General features: G+C 42.1%; 1 protein-coding gene across 1 annotated transcript in view; it reads left to right on the plus strand.

Annotated features, from left to right (window-relative positions):
• The window catches only part of SKIC2 (SKI2 subunit of superkiller complex), a 63,572-nt gene that overhangs the window by 21,594 nt on the left and 20,601 nt on the right, over positions 1–21,377 (plus strand). Inside the window, exons 9-18 of the mRNA XM_070737654.1 lie at positions 551–694; positions 2,541–2,686; positions 5,065–5,211; positions 6,653–6,737; positions 9,510–9,616; positions 11,328–11,474; positions 11,899–11,998; positions 13,698–13,910; positions 17,047–17,157; positions 19,272–19,383. Of these exons, the coding sequence (XP_070593755.1) occupies positions 551–694; positions 2,541–2,686; positions 5,065–5,211; positions 6,653–6,737; positions 9,510–9,616; positions 11,328–11,474; positions 11,899–11,998; positions 13,698–13,910; positions 17,047–17,157; positions 19,272–19,383 (1,312 nt within the window). The remainder of the gene's footprint in view (positions 1–550; positions 695–2,540; positions 2,687–5,064; positions 5,212–6,652; positions 6,738–9,509; positions 9,617–11,327; positions 11,475–11,898; positions 11,999–13,697; positions 13,911–17,046; positions 17,158–19,271; positions 19,384–21,377) is intronic.

The following is a 21,377-nucleotide window of genomic DNA, read 5'->3' on the forward strand; positions in this document are numbered from 1 at the left end:
AAAATATTATTTTATTGAAAGAGTAGTTGATGCTTGAAAAGATTTCCAGCAGATGTGGTTGGTAAATTCACAGTAACTGAATTTAAACATGCCTGGGATAAACATAGATCCACCCTAAGATAAAATACAGGAAATAGTATAGGGGCAGACTAGATGGACCATGAGGTCTTTTTCTGCCGTCAGTCTTCTATGCTTCTATGAAGAGAAGGTACTTCTTATCTGCCCAGTCTCTCCATGTTTGAGGAGATTATGTGTATTGATGTGATTTTGATTCTCCCTGTATTTTAATCTGTGGCCCCATATCTCGAACCATTAACCCATCGTAGTTCCAGTTTGTTTTGACAGTCTTCTGAAGCAAGCTAGCAGTTATCAGCTAGGAATCTTTTGGCGGGTAGAAGTGAAGAAAATGCCTTTAAATGTTTTCATTTTATGAACCCCAATATAAACCTACATAGTTTAGAAAAGCTGCATTACCTCTAGAAAGCAGCTTGGGAAGATTCCATATTTTAACTGCTGTTGCCTGTCCTTGGCATGTCTCCCTTGTTCTCAGGAGGTGACGCCCATTCTGGAATCAGACCCACAGGCTGCGCCTGCCCCTGCCACAGTGCCCCCTAAAGAACAGTGGGCTATCCTGGTTGATGTAAGCTCCCCTGTGGACGATTTCTACAAGCTAATTCCTGATCCAGCTTTCCAGGTAAACCTCCAGTTGTCTGCTGTGCCATTAGCGTATTTATTAATTAATTTATTTATTTATTAGATTTGTATGCCACCCCTCTCCGTAGACTCGGGGTGGCTAGCAACAATAATATTTATTTATTTATTTATTTGATTGATTGATTGATTGATTGATTGATTGGATTTGTATGCCACCCCTCTCCGAGGACTCGGGGCAGCTCACAGTAATATAATCCAATTAGTACTACAATATTAAAAACAATGAGAAAGAGAAGATTAACCTAAAAAATTAACTTATTAACCAAACATTCAGCAATCATACTTAAGGCATTCAGTGGTCAGGGGAAGATCTAAGAGTCCCAAGCCTGGCGGCAAAGATGAGTTTTTAAGCTCTTTCGGAAGGCAAGGAGGGAGGGGACAGTGCGAATCTCTGGGGGGAGTTGATTCCAGAGGGCCGGGGCTCCCACAGAGAATAAAACAGCATATGACAAATCTAATATTTAAAATAACTAAAAACCCTTATTAAAAACCAAACATGCACACAAACATACCATGCATAAATTGTATAGGCCTGGGGGGAAAGGAATATCTCAATTCCCCCCATGCCTGACAACAGAGATGGGTTTTAAGGAGCTTACGAAAGGCAAGGAGGGTGGGGGCAATTTTGATCTCTGGGGGGAGCTGGTTCCAGAGGTCGGAGCCGCCACAGAGAAGGCTCTTCCCCTGGGTCCCAGCAGACAACATTGTTTAGTCAACGGGACCTGGAGAAGGCCAACTCTGTGGGACTTAACTGGTCGCTGGGATTCGTGCGGCAGAAGGTGGTCCCTAGGTATGCCCATGTCTCATCAACACTCCATGGCCTGCACTGGCTGCCGAGCAGTTTCTGGTCACAATTCAAAGTGTTGGTTATGACTATAAAGCCCTACATAGCATCGGACCAGAATATCTCTGGGACTGCCTTCTGCTGCACGAATCTCAGCGACCGGTTAGGTCCCACAGAGTTGGCCTTCTCCGGGTCCCGTCGACGAAACAATATCGTCTGGCAGGACCCAGGAGAAGAGCCTTCTCTGTGGTGGCCCCAGCCCTCTGTAATCAACTCCCTCCAGAGATTTGAACAGCCCTCACCCTCCTCGCCTTCCATAAAATGTTGAAGACCCACCTTTGTCACCAGGTGTGGGGATAATTACCACCCTCTCCCCCTTTTTTGTTACGTTTTTGGCCTTACTGTATGACAGATTAGGTTGAAAGTGTATGATTGTATAGTTAGGGATTTTACTATGTCATTAATGTTTTTTAAATTGATTTTATTTTTCTACTATTGGATTTGTAACGCATTGTATCACTGTTATGTTGTGAGCCGCCCCGAGTCTTCGGAAAGGGGCGGCATACAAATCTAATAAATTATTATTATTATTATTATTATTATTATTATTATTATTATTATTATTATTATTATTATGTCAATACAACACAGCAAACGAGATCACTATGCTGGATTTCATATTTCATCACCAGTAAGGCACTTCCCAAGCACCTAAGACTGAGTGATGTAGCGGCGAATTATGTTTGCCGATCCCAGTAAAGCGGCCTTTTGCAATTGACAGATGGAGATTTTGTCAATTCCGATGGTTTTCAAATGTCCGCTGAGATCCTTTGGCACTGCGCCCAGTGTGTCAAGTACCACTGGGACCACTTTCACTGGCTTATGCCAGAGTCGTTGCAGCTCGATTTTTAGATCTTCGTATTTCACTAATTTCTCTAGCTGCTTCTCCTCAATAATAATTATTATTAATAATAATTAATTAATAATTAATTATAACACCCTTTTTTTTCTTCCTCTCCACCTCACCCCCCACCCTACCCAGTGGCCTTTTGAGCCCGACGTTTTCCAGAAACAGGCGATTCTCCACTTGGAGAAGCACGACTCGGTTTTTGTCGCCGCCCACACCTCTGCGGGGAAGACTGTCGTGGCCGAGTACGCCATTGCTCTGTCGCAAAAGCACATGACCCGGTGAGAATACCCTTTGTTTTCCTGTTGTCGTTTTTTGTGTTAACGCTTTCAAATCGTCTTCTTGATCCAAGTGGACCTCTTCTTTTTTTCACCCTAGCATTTTGCCCACAAATTCAGGGTCCTCCATTTTTAAATTTTTTCCAGATCAACCAAGCTTGGTTTCCGTGATGACGTACGTAGCATGTAGAACCATATCTGAGGGCACGCGAGGCGTTGCCCTATGTCAGCTCCAGCCTGCGTGTGTGTGCTGACTAGCTGATTTTCAGCTCTCACTTGTCAATCAGCTCACATTTACAGCTCTTTGCAGAGTTCCACAGTCAGGTGGCCATATTTTTTAATGGTTTTGGCCAGTTTCCAGGTTTTATTTCCAATTTGGGGCAAAAAAAATCCCACCTATTGCTGAAAATAGAAACATAGACACATAGAAGATTGACGGCAGAAAAAGACCTCATGGTTCATCTAGTCTGCCCTTCTACTTTTTTCTGTATTTTATCTTAGGATGGATATATGTTTATCCCAGGCATGTTTAAATTCAGTTACTGTGGGTTTACCAACCACGTGTGCTGGAAGTTTGTTCCAAGCATCTACTACTCTTTCAGTAAAATAATATTTTCTCACGTTGCTTTTAATCTTTCCCCCAATTAACCTCAGATTGTGTCTCCTTGTTCTTGTATTCACTTTCCTATTAAAAACACTTCCCTCCTGGACCTTATTTAACCCTTTAACATATTTAAATGTTTCGATCACGTCCCCTCTTTCCCTTCTGTCCTCCAGACTGTACAGATTGAGTTCATTAAGTCTTTCCTGATACGTTTTATGCTTAAGACCTCCCACCATTCTTGTAGCCCGTCTTTGGACCCGTTCAAAGACGGGCTACAATAGGTTTCCTTAACAACTGGTGGATTTGCTTAATAATCCACCAGGAAAAAAGGGTCATGAAATCGGCTGCGGTCAATTGGTGACCATAAATTCCTGGCTCAAATATGGTCATAAGCCAAGGACTATCTGTAGTAAGTCGATTTTTCTCTTCCCCCTGCATATATTCCTAATCTCAACTGTAGCAATTTGAAAATGTGCGGAGTTCATCTCCAAGAATCCAGAGAAATAAAGCAAGCAGCGATAGAAAGCGCTCAGGGGGTAATAGTCTTGGGGTGGAAAGACGCGCTGAAATGGACAATGCAAAATTGGTATAGGTATATGGTGGACCACATTCAATTCGAGATTATGGATAAAAGGATGAATTCGATTAATGAAACTGATTTGCAACAGCTGATGGGGCGATGGGACAAGGTAAAACGATATATGGCGAGTAGGATCCGAGACCAAGCTATAAGAAACAAGTTGGAATCACTGTACAATATGTAAAGAAATATTTCACTCTTGGGTTTAAATTATTTATACAAGAAATTTGTTTGTTTGTTTGTTTGTTTGTTTGTTGATTTGATTTGATTTGATTTGATTTGATTTGATTTGATTTGTATGCCGCCCCTCTCCGCAGACTCGGGGCGGCTCACAACACAATAAACACAGTTTGTAACAAATCTAATAATTTACAATATAAAATATTAAAAACCCCATTATTAAACAAACATACACACAAGCATACCATACATAAATTGTATAGGCCCGGGGGAGATATCTCAAATACCCCCAATTGGTGATGGGGTATGATTGATTGTCTGGTGGTGGGCACAATCACTGAGCACATGTTATATGTTATATGTTGTGTGTGTGTGTCAAATTAAACAGAGCAGAAATAGAACAATTACAGAATGTAGTGAAGGCGGATATTGTAAACTATAGCCAAGAGCCTGCAACAAGAACTGTTAACTCTCCTCGAAGCTCAATGTGTACATTTCAGGGAGCATTTTCTTTATTGTACAATGCTCCTTTGGCTGCCTTTGCCTAGTACATTTAGAAGTTTATTCTTTGAATAGCCAAGATTCAAATAGTGGGGGCACGCACTTCGACAATGTTTTTAGTACGATTGTTGGATGAATGGTAATGGAAGTTTTTAAAGTAGATTTTTAAGGATTGTTTTTATGTGTTAATTGGATTGATTTTACTATTGTCTCTTTATATATGTTGTGAGCTGCCCCGAGTCCTCGGAGAGGGGCGGCATACAAATCCAATTAAATAAATAAATAAATAAATATATTATAAAAATCAATAAAAATATTAATTTTAAAAAAAAAGAATTGTGAGAGTTGAAGTCCACTTGTGTTCAAGTTGCCAAGGTTGAAAAACAATATCCTTACACACGCACACACACACACACAGGCACACAAACAAACACACACAAAATAAACATGGCGGTTCTTCTGATTATTTCAGAGTCTAGCATCTTCCAAATGTCTCATTCTGCCTTCTTTTTGCAGCACCATCTACACATCCCCCATCAAAGCACTTTCCAACCAGAAGTTTCGGGATTTCAAGAACACCTTTGGTGATGTTGGCTTGTTGACAGGAGATGTGCAGCTGCACCCGGACGCCTCCTGCCTCATCATGACAACCGAGATACTCAGGTGAGGGCTAGGCCGGAGAGAGAAGGCTGTCTCTCAGGCAAAAAGGGAAGGTACGATGAGGCTTGAAATTCTATGGAAATTCTCAGTCATCCCAGGTTGAGGCAAATCGTCTTGTTCTTTCTTGTCTTTTGACGATGCTTCACTTCTCATCCAAGAAGCTTCTTCAGGTTCGACTACTGTAATGCTCTTTACATGGGGCTACCTTTGAAAACTGTTCGGAAACTTCAGATCGTGAAGAATGCAGCTGCGAGAGCAATCATAGGCTTTCCCAAATATGCCCATGTTACACCAACACTCCGCAGTCTGCATTGGTTGCCGATCAATTTCCGGTCACAATTCAAAGTGTTGGTTATGACCTATAAAGCCCTTCATGGCACCGGATCAGGATATCTGCGAGACCGCCTTCTGCCGCACAAATCCCAGCGGCCGGTTAGGTCCCACAGAGTTGGTCTTCTCCGGGTCCCGTCAACTAAACAATGTCTTCTGGCGGGACCCAGGGGAAGAGCCTTCTCTGTGGCGGCTCCGACCCTCTGGAATCAACTCCCCCCAGAGATTAGGACTGCCCTCACCCTTCTTGCCTTTCGTAAACTCCTTAAAACCCACCTCTGTCGTCAGGCATGGGGGAACTGAGACATCCCCCCCTTGCCTATGTAATTTTGTGCATGATATGACTGTGTGTATCTATTTTATCTATTGGGGGGGGTTTGGTTTTTTTTAGACTTTGTAATGTAAAACTCTTATTTTAGATTTTAATTATTAGATTTGTTACCATGTATTGTTTTTATCACTGTTGTGAGCCGCCCCGAGTCTACGGAGAGGGGCGGCATACAAATCTAATAAATAATAAAAATAATGATAATTGGTAGGGAATGGAAGGATTTATATATTTATAGCTGATCCTTTGCATCCTTTTAGAAGGTTTTTGAAGCACTTGGAGGTTTATCTGTGTCATCAGGGTCACCTGAGTGGTGCTTCTGGTTCCTGTAGTCTGCAATTTTTCTCCTGGAAATCCCGCTGTCTGCAAGGAATGCAAACGAACCAAGCTCTCTGCAAGGAGTATAAATCCTTCCATTCCCCTACCATCCAGTCAGAGCTGGAGAAGCTTCTTGGATGAGAAGTGAAACATCTTCAAAAGAAAAAAACAAGAAGAAAATCCGGTTGCCTCCTGAAAAAAAATCACCTTTGGGACAACCTTGACCTGGATGACTGAGAATCCTTACAAATTATCTGTAGCTGTATTTGCCAGTTCTGTTTTGCTTTCAAAGTAAGGACACCTATCAGCCAGAATTGTCCTTTTCCAATTCAGGCTCCTTTCTCAAACTGAAATTCCTTCATGCTTTAATAATTAAGCAGGGGCCAAACTGACACGCTAAATCTTTTCAGTTATTTTAGAACGATAATGGGGTCTTAGAAATGCCTTTTTCTTTTTCTTATTCACAAGGTCTATGCTCTATAATGGCTCCGATGTCCTCAGAGACCTAGAGTGGGTGATCTTTGATGAAGTGCATTACATTAATGACTCTGAGGTAAGAGAAAAAAAACCAGGACAAAAACACAGAAGAAATCAGGACCTAAACAGTCCTGAGGCATTTAGTTTCAGTTGGTGGAAATTCATTGGCGGTCGAACATGTCCTTTAACCAACTGCTGTCTTTCTGTTTCTCCAGACGGGTAATCCTCGACTTACAACAATTTTTTTAGTGACTGTTCAAAGTCACTAAATAAGAGTCACAATGGCCCTGGGGAAAAATTGACGTGACCCTTTTTCACACTTATGACCTTTGAGCATTTTCCCTGATAGTACAATCAAAATTCAGATGCTTAGCAAGTGGTTTAAAAGGTGCAAAAATGGCAACAAATATGATCAATGAAATGGAGCACCTCCCTTATGAAACCAGGTTGCAGTGCCTTGGTCTCTTCAGCCTTGAAAGACGGTGTTTAAGGGGTGACTTGGTCGAAGTGTATAAAATCATGCATGGGATAGAAAAGGTGGATAGAGAAAAATTCTTTTCTCTATCACACAATACTAGGACAAGGGGGCACTCCCTAAAGCTCATAGGTAAGAAAGTGAGGACAAATGAAGGGAAATATTTCTTCACCCAGAGAGTCATTGGTTTATGGAATTCACTTCCAGAAGAGGTCGTGACAGCTGTCAGCCTTGATAGCTTCAAGGCAGGATTAGACAGATTCACGGATGCCAAGTATATCGGTGGTTATTGAAAGGGATGTCCAAGTGCTGCCTCTATGTTGGTTGAGGCAGGCAGGATTCCCTTGAGTACCATTTGTTGGGGGTTGGGAAAGCGAGGGTTTTGCCTTCTCTTTCTGCTCAAGATCCCCATGGACAATTGGTGGGCCACTGTGTGACACAGAATGCTGGACTCAATAGGCTTTGGCCTGATTCAGCATGGCTCTTCTTATGTGCTTCATGCATATGACCATTGTTGTTTCCCAAGGTCACGTGACCCCCTTTTGTGATCTTTTGATGAGCAAAATCTACAGGGAAATCAGATTCACTTAGCAATCAGGTTGCTAACTTACAAATTGCAGCATGGTTCCCTTAACGTCGGCAAGAAAGGTCGTAAAACAGAGCAGAGCTCACTCAACAAATGTTTTACTCAACAACAGAAATTTTGGGCTCAGTGGCAGCTTTTAGGTCGAGGACTATCTATATAAAAGGGGAAATACTTGGGTCTTTCATTGCTCTGTCATAAAAGTGAGAGGGAATTTAAGGGTCAAAATACCAGAAAGAAAAGAAAGGAGGATCGGTTCAATATAGGAATAAAAGAGATACTGATGTAAGACCTATTCAAAATAAAATGTATATAGTATTAGAAATATTAAATGATGGTAATATAGAAATAACATTATAGAAAATAAGAAACAGGACTGCCACACATCATCCAATGTTTTTAAAATGTTTTGTTTATGTTTGTTTATGTATGTTTATAATAAAATAAAAATTTTGGGGGGGAAAGGCCACACTTTTTATATTTATGAAGAGACCATTTCGTAAGTGCTCCTTACTCAGGACATTACATTGTCCCTTCATTCTTTTTATTGTACCACAGCTAGTGTTGGGATTCAGCCGGTTCACAAAGGTTCACATTGAAAATTAATGATAATTGTTAAATTATCAACGCCCCGCTTTTAAAGTGGATCCTGGGCACTGAGCTACAGTGGAGAAAACGGCAATGGAGCTGTTCTGCCGGGCTCTCTGGTAGGAGCCTCCCGAAAATTCAAGGGTGCAAATTTCAGACACACACACGTTTGAAAATTCAAAACAATGTTCTTTATCACAAAATTCAAAATAAACAAAGCACTCTTTTTGTATTGCAAAGAGCACTCTTCCCAAAACAACCAGGTAGTCTGTACAATTTCCCTTAAGCAGTCATTCAGTACTTAGCTAGCAGCTGTGAAGAAACTTCACACCCCTTCTTCTTCCAACGAAATGAGACACACACACACACACACACGTTGCTCTGCTTTGGTTTCAAAGGCGTGAAAAAGCAACAAAGTCCAGCAACACAAGATTCCTGATGAACTCCGATGAGATATTCTTCCACAACGGCCAAACCCACATGCTGCTATTTATAGCAGCAGCCCTAATTACTGGAGCCCCACCCAAACACAGGTGGCCTCCCTTATTTCCTGTAATATATTCTTATTTGGTCTCTTCTACGCATAATTCTGTGCTTGCGTGGGTCCAAAATGTCATCATCTGAATCAACGGAAGAGAGGGGCGGCATACAAATCCAATAAATAATAATAATAATAATAAGGGAGATTGATTGCCTGGGCTGTGTGCCAAGACCTCCTCTGCCGAGTCACTCCCACCTTCTTCTTCGTCCGAGGAAACTAAACTCTGAACTGATTCTGTCGGCAATAACACAGGCCTGTGACATGTTGAATTTTTCCCTGCATCCACCTCCCCATTCCCAGGGGCAGGAGCTGGGCCAGAGCCAACCACAACAGGAGCACCAGCGTGAGGGAAAGAAAAGGCCGCTTGCTTTCTTCCTTCCCTCACACCGGATGATCCATTTCCCATTTTCTCCACCCAGGATCCAATTTGATAGTGGCAGGGGGGGATTTAATAACCGGTTCGCCCAGGGTCAGGTTGGCTGTCAAGGGAGGCTTGTCCCACATCTGCAATGGAGCTGGAGGACAGGGATAGCCGTCCATGACAGCCAACCTGACTCCGGGGAAATCAGTTGATAAATTATTTGAATCCCACCACTGACCACAACGGAAAGATGACCTTCTTCACATGCTCAGGGGAATTCTTCTCTTTCCTCCTCCTCAGCGTGGTGTGGTTTGGGAAGAGGTCCTCATCATGTTGCCTGATCACGTAAACATAATTTTGCTGAGTGCCACCGTCCCGAACACCCTGGAGTTTGCTGACTGGATTGGGTGAGCAGAAAGTTAACTCAAAAGGTCCCGCAGCTCGTCTAAGACCCCCATTAGTCCTGCTTTCAGGTGCTTCTTTGCAGGAGGGTCTATCGTTGGATCCGTGATGGTTTTCAAGTGGGACAGCACTAGCCTTTCAAAGGTTTTCATAACTACAGATGTTAGAGCAACTGGTCTGTTCCTTGATGGTGGGCTTCTTTGGCACTGGGATGATAGTAGAGTGTTTGAAGCAAGAAGGAACATAGCACATCTGCTGTGATTTATTGAAGGTTTGAGTGAAGCTGGGGGCCAATTGGTCAGCACAGACTTTCAAGCATGAAGGAGTTATCTTGTCTATTTATTTTATTTTGTTTGTTTGTTTGTTTGTTTGTTTGTTTGTTTTGTCCCATACACATTGAAAGTTAAGGAGAATAAAAACGTGAACTAGTAAATAACAGGGAAGGGATAGAAGAAGAGATATGAGAATAGAATACATCAATGAAGAGTAGAGGAAGGATATATGGATGGGAGAAAAGATATATAAAATATAGGAGAGACAATTGGACAGGGGACGGAAGGCACACTAGTGCACTTATGCACGCCCCTTACTGACCTCTAAGGAACCTGGAGAGGTCAATCGTGGAAAGTCTAAGGGAAAAATGTTGGGGGTTGGGGGTTGACACCACGGAGTCTGGTAATGAGTTCCACGCTTCGACAACTCGATTGCTAAAGTCATATTTTTTACAGTCAAGTTTGGAGCGGTTGATATTAAGTTTGAACCTGTTGCGTGCTCTTGTGTTATTGCAGTTGAAGCTGAAGTAGTTGTTGACAGGCAGGATGTTGCAGCATATGATCTTGTGGGCAATACTTATATCGTGTTTAAGGCGTCGTAATGTAGGCCTGAAGTTTTTCCTGGCTTTTGTCTGTGGCATAGGTCTTGCACTTCTTTTTCTGCGATCACTAGGAGTTATGAACCCAATGTTAAGGGGTCAGCTACAGGAAGCTTGGCTGTTGTTGGTGTGTCTGAGATGGGGGTTGTGGAGATAGGTGGCTGTAGTTTTTAAGAGTTCGCCACATATTTGCTGCTTCATTTGTTGAGAACTTTTTCTCTAGCTTTTCAGAGTAGCTTCTTTTTGCTGCTTTGATCTTCCTTGTTAATATATTTCTGGCAGTTATAGTACAGTACTGCCGGCTACTTCTGCTGGCTGTCGGCAGTTTGAGTCCCACTATCTTAAAGTTGACTCAGGCTTCCATTCTTCTGAAGTCAGTAAAATGAGGACACAGATTGTGTGTGTGTGTAGCAATATGCTGACATTGTAAACTGTTTAAATAGGGCTGTAAACATAGAAACATAGAAGACTGACGGCAGAAAAAGACCTCATGATCCATCTAGTCTGTCCTTATACTATTTCCTGTATTTTATCTTACAATGGATATATGTTTATCCCAGGCATGTTTAAATTCAGTTCCTGTGGATTTACCAACCACGTCTGCTGGAAGTTTGTTCCAAGGATCTACTACTCCTTCAGTAAAATAATATTTTCTCAGGTTGCTTTTGATCTTTCCCCCAACTAACTTCAGATTGTGTACACAGTGTGTAAAGCACTGTGAAGCGGTATGTAAGTCTTTATTGCTATTTTTATAAATCTCAGACTACTTATACAGCACAGTTTTGGAGTCGGGAGGGAAGGGCTCACCCGAATAACACTGTTTGTGGAATTCCTGCTTTTGACAGGAGAATCAAGCGGAAGAAGATTTATGTGATCAGCACACTGAAGCGCCCTGTCCCACTGGAGCATTATCTGTACACGGGAAATAGCCAGAAGACGCAGAACGAGCTCTTCCTCCTGGTGGATGCCCGCGGGACATTCCTTACGAAGAGGTAAGCTCAAGATCGACAGAAGATCCCTGTCCCTTATAATACCATCCAAGCCAACCTCTCTTTCCATACTTCCACAAGAATTAAAGCTATCTTTGATGAATTAATGATTAAGGATTTCAAAAAATGCTGCTGTGAAATGGTTGAAACTTGCTGAGCTTTAATCAGAGGTTGATAACAATGCTCTGGTTGGTTCATCCTTTGCCCCAGCAGGTAATTGTTTCCTAGTATGATTTCATTGCTTATTTGTACCCTATGACTATCATTAAGTGTTGTATCTTATGATACTTGATGAATGTATCTTGTCTTTTTATGTACACTGAGAACATGTGCACCAAAGACCAATTCCTCGTGTGTCCAATCACACTTGGCCAATAAAGAATTCTAATCTAATCTAATGTGTTGTCTTCCTCTCTTATTCTTTCAGGTATTATGATGCTGTATTTGCCAAGAAGGACCGAACTAGCAAGCACTCCCAGACCTTTGGAGCTAAACAACCAATGCATGCAGGAGCCGGGCCAGGCCAGGTGAGCTGAACTAGGATATATATGGGGAGAGGTTTGTATCAGTGGACAAAATATGAATAGTGTATTTTTCGGAGTATAAGGTGCACCGGAGTATAAGACACACCTTAGTTTTGGGGGAGGAAAAAAATGAAAAAAAATCTGCCTCTGCCTCACAGCAAACAGCAAACAGGTACAGATGATATACCCTGTTTGCTGTGTATTTCTGTGCTTGTGTGCCTGACCCATAGAAATAGCAAAGAATTGGGAAAATGTACATTATGACAGTATATTAATGCCAGAAGGTTTTCTTAAATGTAGTCACACTAACTCCTCCCAGTTATTTAAATAGATCTACTCCAAACATGACTAAGTCAGGGTTTAACTCAGCTGCCTTATCTCAATACTAAAACAGGACACTGTTACATTTCAAACTATACTTGTACATATGCTATTAAAAATTGATCTGGCTTTCTGGAAGTATACATTAATCTCTGCTCTTTAAAAGAAGATACAAAAGCGCTGGGCCTCTTCAGATCAATCATTTATTTTTAAAAGCTTCTTTGTTTTGTTAAGTTGTCTAGAACAATAATAAAGCAGTCTTTAAAAAATACGTCTAATAATTTGAACATTCTACAGATATTTACAGTTGTTGACTTACATCCTTACATACAGTTTCAGCAGTCTCATTAGCATAAGAAAATAAAAAATCTGCCTCTCCCTCCCAGCAATTTGCCTCCTTGCAGCTTTAGTTTCACTTTCAGTTTAGCACTTGGCTGGCAGGCCTGCAGCCTCTAATCAGCTGAAAGTCAGGAAGCTGAGAATCAGCTGAGAGTCAGAAATCCAAATAATAATAAAGGTGATAATGAGTTGTTTAGCTTAATAGGCTCTGTTCTATTTTGGGGGGGGGGGGGATGGTGTAAATTTTTAATATTTTTTTCCTCCATACAAACTTTGTCAATAAATTTCAAAATACTTTCTATTTATGTTACAATAAAAACAGTATCGTGTTAGTACATCAAGTATAATACCACCCCCACCCCCAAAATTACTGATTCCAAATGAGTTACTTTCGGTATGCATCAAACCTCCAAACTCTGGCCTCTAATTTTGTCATCTAGATAAACCATTTTCTGCTAATTGAATTCAACATTGATTTCCTTTTGATCTTATTCAATTAATATCATTATTCTCTTACAAATCCAGATATCCTACTCTGGCCTCTAATTTTGTCATCTAGATAAACCATTTTCTGCTAATTGAATTCAACATTGATTTCCTTTCGATCTTATTCAATTAATATCATTATTCTCTTACAAATCCGTCATGCCTACTCTTCCTTCTTATATTTCTTACAAGAAACTAAAAACCCTTATACAACCCTTTCCTAACTAGTAGGCTCTGTTCCATTTGCTGCAAGGAGGTAAATTGCTGGGAGGCAGAGGCCAAAGGGTAGAGGTGGCTACATGTATAAAACACACCCAAGTTTTCACCCTCTCTTTTGGGGTAAAAAGGTACGTCTGTTACTCCGAAAAATACTGTAAATGTGTTAATCTTTCCCTTTAGTTAAAATCAGTTAAAATAACGTTGCATGAGATGTATCCAAATGTTTGGATGTCTCCCCGTGGTCTCCTTGCTGAGGGAGGAAGGGAGCATTGCATTGAAAGAGAAGAAGATTGGGGGGAGGATCCAGTCCTAGAGCAAACATTTAGAATTTCCACAGGACAAGAACATCTGGCTCTCCCTCATTGACATGCTGCGCAAGAAGGACCAACTTCCGGTGGTGGCCTTCACGTTCTCTCGCAATCGCTGCGACGAAAACGCCTCCATGCTCACCACCGTCGACCTGACCACCACAACGGAGAAAAGCGAGATCCACGTCTTTTTCCAGAAGTGCATCTCCCGACTGAAGGGTACCGATCGGCAGCTGCCCCAGGTGAGAGGGGAAAAAAAGGCTACCGGAAGGGGGAGGGGAGCCACCTTGGGAGCGTAGCCAGAATGGGAGCGAAGCCTCAGGACCTTGTTGGTTGCCAAGAAGGTTCCCAAAAGGAACAGGAACGGAGGTCAAGGGGCCCTAACGGTGGAGGATCACACTGGAAGTGCTTGATGGATCAATAGCAGATCCCACCTCAGACCCTGCACGTCCTGTTTTCTCCCTCCCCATCTTTCTTTATTGATTTGATTTGATTTGATTTGATTTGATTTGATTTGATTTGATTTGATTTGATTTGATTTGATTTGATTTGATTTGATTTGATTTGATTTGATTTGATTTGATTTGATTTGATTTGATTTGATTTGATTTGCACCCCTCTCCGAAGACTCAGGGTGGCTCACAACAACAGAAACAGTACAAATCCAAAATTAAAGCAATTTAAAACCCATTAATATAAAAACAATCATACATCTCATACAAACCATACATAAAGAGGAAACGGCCCAGGGGAATCAATTTCCCCATGCCTGACGACAGAGGTGAGTTTTAAGGAGTTTACGAAAGGCAAGGAGGGTGGGGGCAGTCCTAATCTCCGGGGGGAGTTGATTCCAGAGGGTCAGGGCCGCCACAGAGAAGACTCTTCGCCTGGGTCCCGCCAGACGACATTGTTTAGTTGACGGGACCCAGAGAAGGCCCACTCTGTGGGACCTAACTGGTCGCTGGGATTCGTGCAGCAGAAGGCGGTCCCAGAGATAATCTGGTCCGGTGCCATGAAGGGCTTTAAAGGTCATAACCAACACTTTGAATTGTGACCGGAAACTGATCGGCAACCAATGCAGACTGCGGAGTGTTAGTGTAACATGGGCATACCTAGGGAAGCCCGTGATTGCTCTCGCAGCTGCATTCTGCAGGATCTGAAGTTTCCGAACACTCTTCAAAGGTAGCCCCATGTAGAGAGCATTACAGTAGTCGAACCTCGAGGTGATGAGGGCATGAGTGACTGTGAGCAGAGACTCCCGATCCAGATAGGGCTGCAACTGGTGCACCAGGCAAACCTGGGCAAATGCCCCCCTTGCCACAGCTAAAAGATGGCTCTCTAATGTGAGCTTATACTACCTTTTTACCACAATTTTAATCACATTTTTGCTACTAGATGCATTACTGATATGTATTTATGTATCCTTCATTGGCAACCTTCAGTCTTGAAAGATGATGGTATTGTGCTCTAGAAAGAGTTCCTAGAATAGCATGTAGTGTAGCTAAAAAGGCCAAACTGAGATTGGCAATCCCTTCCATACTAAGTGCAGGTCCATTCTGTCCCCTGCCTGGCCCCGGGATTTCGCTGGTTCTGGGACTGCCTCTTGACCTCAGCCTGCCGAACAAGTGTCTCCTCGAAATGGAGAAGGCCATGTTCTGTTTTTAGCCTCCAAACTGAATGATCAGAGGTCAAGGTTTCGCAGCTGTTAATGTCTATTCCCAAATGCCTTTTACAGATATCCTTATATCTCAACTATGGTCTCCCTCTTGTATCTTTAAAATTTATATTAGTATTGATTGTTTCCTGGTTGCTTATTTGTACCCCGTGACAATAATTAAATGTTGTACCTCGTGATTCTTGACAAATGTATCTTGTCTTTTATGTACACTGAGAGCGTATGCACCAAAGACAAATTCCTTGTGTGTCCACTCACACTTGGCCAATAAAAGAATTCTATCTATAATTCTATGTATGCATGTATAGTTTTATCACTTCTAATCTTGTAAGCTGCCCAGAATTGCCTTGCAGTGAGATGGGTGACAAACGAATTTGTATAGATGGACGGGGTGGGGTAGGATGGGATAGGATAGCATAGGATAGGGAGATATATTAAATGAATGGATTGATTTATGGATCGAAGGATAGGATAGGATAGATAAGATTGGATGGGTGGATGCATAGAAACATAGAAGATTAACGGCAGAAAAAGACCTCATGGTCCATCTACTCTGCCCTTATACTATTTCCTGTATTTTATTGTAGGATGGATATATGTTTATCCCAGGATTGTTTAAATTCAGTTAATGTGGATTTGTTTGTTTGTTTGTTTGTTTGTTTATTTATTTATTTATTTATTTATTTATTTATTTACCAACCACATCTGCTGGAAGTTTGTTCCAAGCATCTACTATTCTTTCAGTAAAATAATATTTTCTCACGTTGCTTCTAATCTTTCCCCCAATTACCCTCAGAGATGGAAAGATATGGTGTTCCCCGAAAATACGACCGTGTCTGATATTTCTTTGAGACTTGAAATATGCGCTTGGACTTAATTTCAGGGAGATCTTCTTAATTTGGGATGCGTGGAGCAAGATAAGCTCCTCCAGCTCTGTCTCTCTAATCCTAACCAGAGGAAATATTATTTTCGGGGGGAGGGCTTATTTTGGGGAAAACATGGTAGGTAGATAGGTGGATGGATGGATGGAGGGAGGGAGAGAGGGAGGGAAGGATGGGATAGGATGGAGAGAGGGGGGGCGAGAAAGACTGATGATGATGGGAAAGTCTACGGAGAGGGGTGGCACACAAATCTAATAAATGAATGAATGAATGAATGAATGAATGAATGAATGAATGAATGAATGAATGAATGAAATCCTATTTAGCACCAGTCCTGAATTTCAGCATAAAATTAAGTTTAATTTAATTTAATTTAATTTAATTTATTAAATTTATAAGCCACCCAACTCTTTACGGATTCTGGGCAGCATACAACAAGTAAGAACAATGTAAAAACAATTTAAAACCCCAGGATAAAAGCATCCATTATTCCTAGACCGGAGTTAGATAGTGATTACTCAAGGGCCCCAGGCCTGCCGGCAGAGCCAGGTTTTCACAGTTTTCCGGAAGGCCAGGAGAGTATGGGCGGTAGGAATCTCTGGAGGTAGCTGGTTCCAGAGAACTGGAGCCACCACAGAAAAGGCCCTCCCACGTGGCCCCGCCAGTTGACATTGTTTGGCCGATGGGACCTAGAGAAGGCCAACCCAGTGGGCCCAAATCAGTCGCTGGGAAGTATGAGGCAGAAGATGGTCCCAATTAATTAAATTGAATGACATTGTTACTAAAAAAACCTCACTTGTGGGATTCTTTCTTCCCCCTCAGGTTCTTCACTTGGTCGACCTTTTGAAACGTGGGATTGGGGTGCACCATAGTGGCATTCTGCCCATCCTCAAGGAGGTAGTGGAGATGCTTTTCAGCAAAGGCCTTGTCAAGGTAGGTGTAAGATTTCACCGGGGTCAAATGCATCATCAGTTTGGAGGCTCTTTGCCCGCTAAGATTTAAGTCCGTCTCCCCCTTTGAAGTTATTGACTCTTATATGGCACCAAGTTGCCTTGACTGTTAATAGATCAGATTCTTGTATACAGGTAGTCCTCGACTTATGGCCATAAATTGAGCCCCAAATTTCCTATTGCTAAGCGAGATAGTTGTTAAGTGAATTTTGCTCCATTTTATGACCTTTCCAGCCACGATTGTTAAGTGAATCGCTGCAGTTGTTAAATTAGTAAGATGGTTGTTAAGTGAATCTGGCTTCCCCCATTGATTTGCTTGTCAGGAAGTTGCAAAAGGGGTTTTTATTTATGACACTGGAAGCATCATAAATATGAGTGAATTTACCAAGCATCTGAATTTTGATCACGTATCCATGGGGGATACTCTGAAAAAATGGTCATATATGTCACTCTCTTCAATGCTGTCGTAACTTCAAACTGTCACTAAATGTACTGCTGTAAGTCAAGGACTATCTGTATAGATAGAATGGAATAAACCTGTAATGCCATTTGTGCTAAAATGGTGTAGGTACTCCTGCTTCAGCAGGAAGTTGGACTAGATGACCTACAAGGTCCCTTCCAACTCTAGTAATATAATCTAATCTGATCTACTTTTGAACCCCATCCTGACTCCTGAAAGAATGTCCTCACCAATGGACCAAAACTTCTCCAAACTTGTGCCCCAGATCATTGGAGCATTCCCATGTTTCCCTGTCAGGAACGGGATCACTCGAAACGGTCAGCTTGCCACAGGACAATTTTCTGCAGCCAATTTCTCCACGAGAAAACTCGCTGCAAGAGAATTCTACCCTTTTATTTAACTATTTAAAATAAATGTTAAAATATTTTAAATTTTTGTCATTCTCATTTCATTTTGTCCCTCCTCTCACATCCTTTCTTAAATGATTCTATTGCATGATTTCTTTGATATTATGTCATTTTTGTCCTGCAGCGAGTTGGCCGTGGTGAATTGTCCCATGGCGAGCTGGCCATGGCGAGTTGGCCACAGTGAAATGGCTGTGGCAAGTTGTCCTAGATCCAGGGTGACAAACCTATGGCACGCATGCCACAGGTGGCATGCGGAGCCATATCAGAGGGCACGTGTCAGTTCCAGCTGATATTCGGCCTTGGGGAAAGCTGCTTTTCCCCTCCGGAGGCTTCAGGGAAGCCTCCTGAAGCCAAAAAATGGCCCAACAGGCAAACCGGAAGTCCGTTTCTCCAAACCTCCGGTTGGCCCATTTGGCCAATTTTTTACCATCCCCAGTTCCAGCGCTGGCCAGCTGATTTTCAGCCTTGAGGAAAACCGTTTTTGCCCTCCTGAGGCTTCAGGGAAGCCTCCCGAAGCCAAAAAATGGCCCAACCGGCAAACCGGAAGTCCGTTTCTCCGAACTTCCGGTTGGCCCATTTGGCCAATTTTTTTCCATCCCCAAGCTTCTGGAGGCTTCAGTGAGGCCTGTGCACATGCGCAGCAAGGGCAGTTGTGCGCATGCGCAGAGAAAGGGCATGGGTGTGGGCACGTGAGCCAAAAACGGTTCACCATCACTGCCCTAGACCCTCCCTAGTCGTTGGGCTGGAGGACTGTGGGACATGAAACGTAATTCTCTGGAATTCAATTCAATTCAATTTATTAGATTTCTATGCTGCCCCTCTCCGAAGACTCGGGGCGGCTCACAACAATGATAAAAGCAATATTATAATGGCACAAATCTAATATTAAAAATAACTAAAACCCTATCATAATTAAAACCAGACAACACATACATACCAAACATAAATTATAAGGAGCCTGGGGGAAAGATATCTCAAATCCCCCATGCCTGGCGGTATAGGTGGGTCTTGAGTAGTTTACGGAAGACAAGGATGGTGGGAGCAGTTATAATCTCCGGGGGGAGTTGATTCCAGAGGGCCGGGGCCGCCACAGAGAAGGCTCTTCTCCTGGGGCCCGCCAGACAACATGGAAAATATTAGTCTGAGGACAGCTGCTCCAAGCCATTCTGGCTTATTGCCAAGAAAAGCAGCTGGAATCTCCCCATCTTTCTCTTTCCTTTCTGGTTTTAGATCCTCTTCGCCACAGAGACTTTCGCCATGGGGGTGAACATGCCAGCAAGGACTGTGGTTTTCAATTCAGTTCGTAAACATGACGGTGCTAATTTCCGGGACTTGGTACCAGGTAGGAACGGAGAGGAGCATATATTATGGTGCTCTTTTTTCATGAGGGGTGTTTATAAGTTAGAATGGCCAGACTCAGTGATTTATGATATTTTGGGGACTGGGAACATATATACAGGAACTACAGCATGGCTATGCTGGTCTCTTCTCCAAAGGAAGGCAAAAGTGGGCTATCATTTTTAACAATGGAGTCCTCTACATCAGTGTTTTTCAACCAGTGTGCCGCGGCACACTAGTGTGCCGTGAGACATGGTCAGGTGTGCCGCAAAGCTGAGAGAGAGAGAAAAAAATTAAGAGAGAGAGAAAGAAAGAAAGAGAGAAATAAAGAGCAAGAGAGAGAGAGAAAGAAAGCAAGAGAGAGAGAAAGAAAGCAAGAGAGAGAGAAAGAGAAGAGAGAGAAAGCAAGCAAGAGAGAGAGCAAGAGAGAGAAAGAAAGAGAGAGAGAGAGAGAAAGAGAGGGTGGGAAGGTGGGAGAGAGAAAGACAGAGGTAGGGAGGGAGAGAGAGAGCAAAAAAGAGGAAGGAAGAAAGAAAGAAAGAAAGAGGGATGGAGAGAGAGAGAAAAAAGAGGAAGGGAGAGAAAGAGGGAGGGAGAGAGAAATAGAGCGAAAGGGAGGAAAAGAGAGAGAGAAATTTTTTTGTCCAAACTTTTTTTAGCCGCCTCCCCTCCCCACTCAATGTGCCCCATGGTTTTGTAAATGTAAAAAATGTGCCGCGGCTCAAAAAAGGTTGAAAATCACTGCTCTACATCAGTAGGCTAAAGCAATATTTCTCAACCTTGGGCACTCTAAATTGCCTGGACTTCATCTCCCAGAATTCCCTAGCCCAGCATGCCAAAATTCTGGGAGTTAAAGTTTGAGCGCCTTAAAAGTGGCCAAGCAGTAGAAACACTGGGCTAAAAGGATGAAATTCTAGCGAAGTACAGATAGTCCTTGACTTACGACCACGGTTGAGCCCAGAATTTTTCTTGCTAAGTGAAACATTTGTCAAATGAAGTTTGCCCCCTTGTAAACCTTTCTTGCCACAGTTATTAAGTGAACTGCTGCAGTGGTGAAGCTAGTGACACGGTCATTAAGTGAATTTGGCTTCTTCATTGAACTCAGAAGGTTGCAAAATGGGGATCGCATGACCCTGGGATATCGCATACGTCATAAATATGAGGGTCTGGCAATGGTTGTAAGCCAGAAAAGCCTCACAACTCACTTTGTTCAGTGCCATCATAACTTTGAACGGTCACTAAACGAGCTGTTGTGAGTAGAGGACTACCTGTATAGAGAGATGAGGTTTTATCTGTCAATCTTGCTGAGATATAAGTGAAACACATGTTGTTTTTCCTTCTGGATATCTATCCCTTACTTCAGGGGTCCCCAAACCTTTTACACAGGGGGCCAGTTCACTGTCCCTCGGACTGTTGGAGGGCCGGACTATAAAAAAAACTATGAACAAATCCCTATGCACACTGCACATACCTTGTTTTAAAGTAAAAAACAAAATGGGAACATACTATTTAGAGAGGGGAGAAGATCTGAAATTCATATATGTTTATGTTTTGTTTTTAATTTTCTTTTGTTAACATCTGATTGGCTATACAAGGTTTTCTTGGCTTATGGAAAATGTATAAAGAAAGAAGGAAGCACTTTGGCATAATGGTTAATAAGTTAGAAATATAATTGGTGTTGCACTTTTTGAAGGAACATTAAGGAGGGAATTTAATTAAAAGAAAATGAATGTAACTGGATGACAATATTAGAAAAAAAACCTTTTGCAACTTTTTTGATGATTGATATTAGTTATTAACAAAATACCACATTTTATTCATGGAAAATTAGATGGTACACTGTGTTGTTTGAATGTATGTTGAGAGAAAAATTCAAAAAAATTACCCCCCCTCTAAAACAGTCCTACCTTCCTCTGTCCCTCCATTTCATTCTTCCTTCCTTCCTTTCTTCCTTGTTCCCTTCATTTCTCCTTCTTTCCTTCCTTCCTTCCTTCCTTC

Source organism: Erythrolamprus reginae, chromosome 2 (assembly GCF_031021105.1).
Source record: "Erythrolamprus reginae isolate rEryReg1 chromosome 2, rEryReg1.hap1, whole genome shotgun sequence".
Classification (NCBI taxonomy): Eukaryota; Metazoa; Chordata; class Lepidosauria; order Squamata; family Dipsadidae; genus Erythrolamprus; species Erythrolamprus reginae.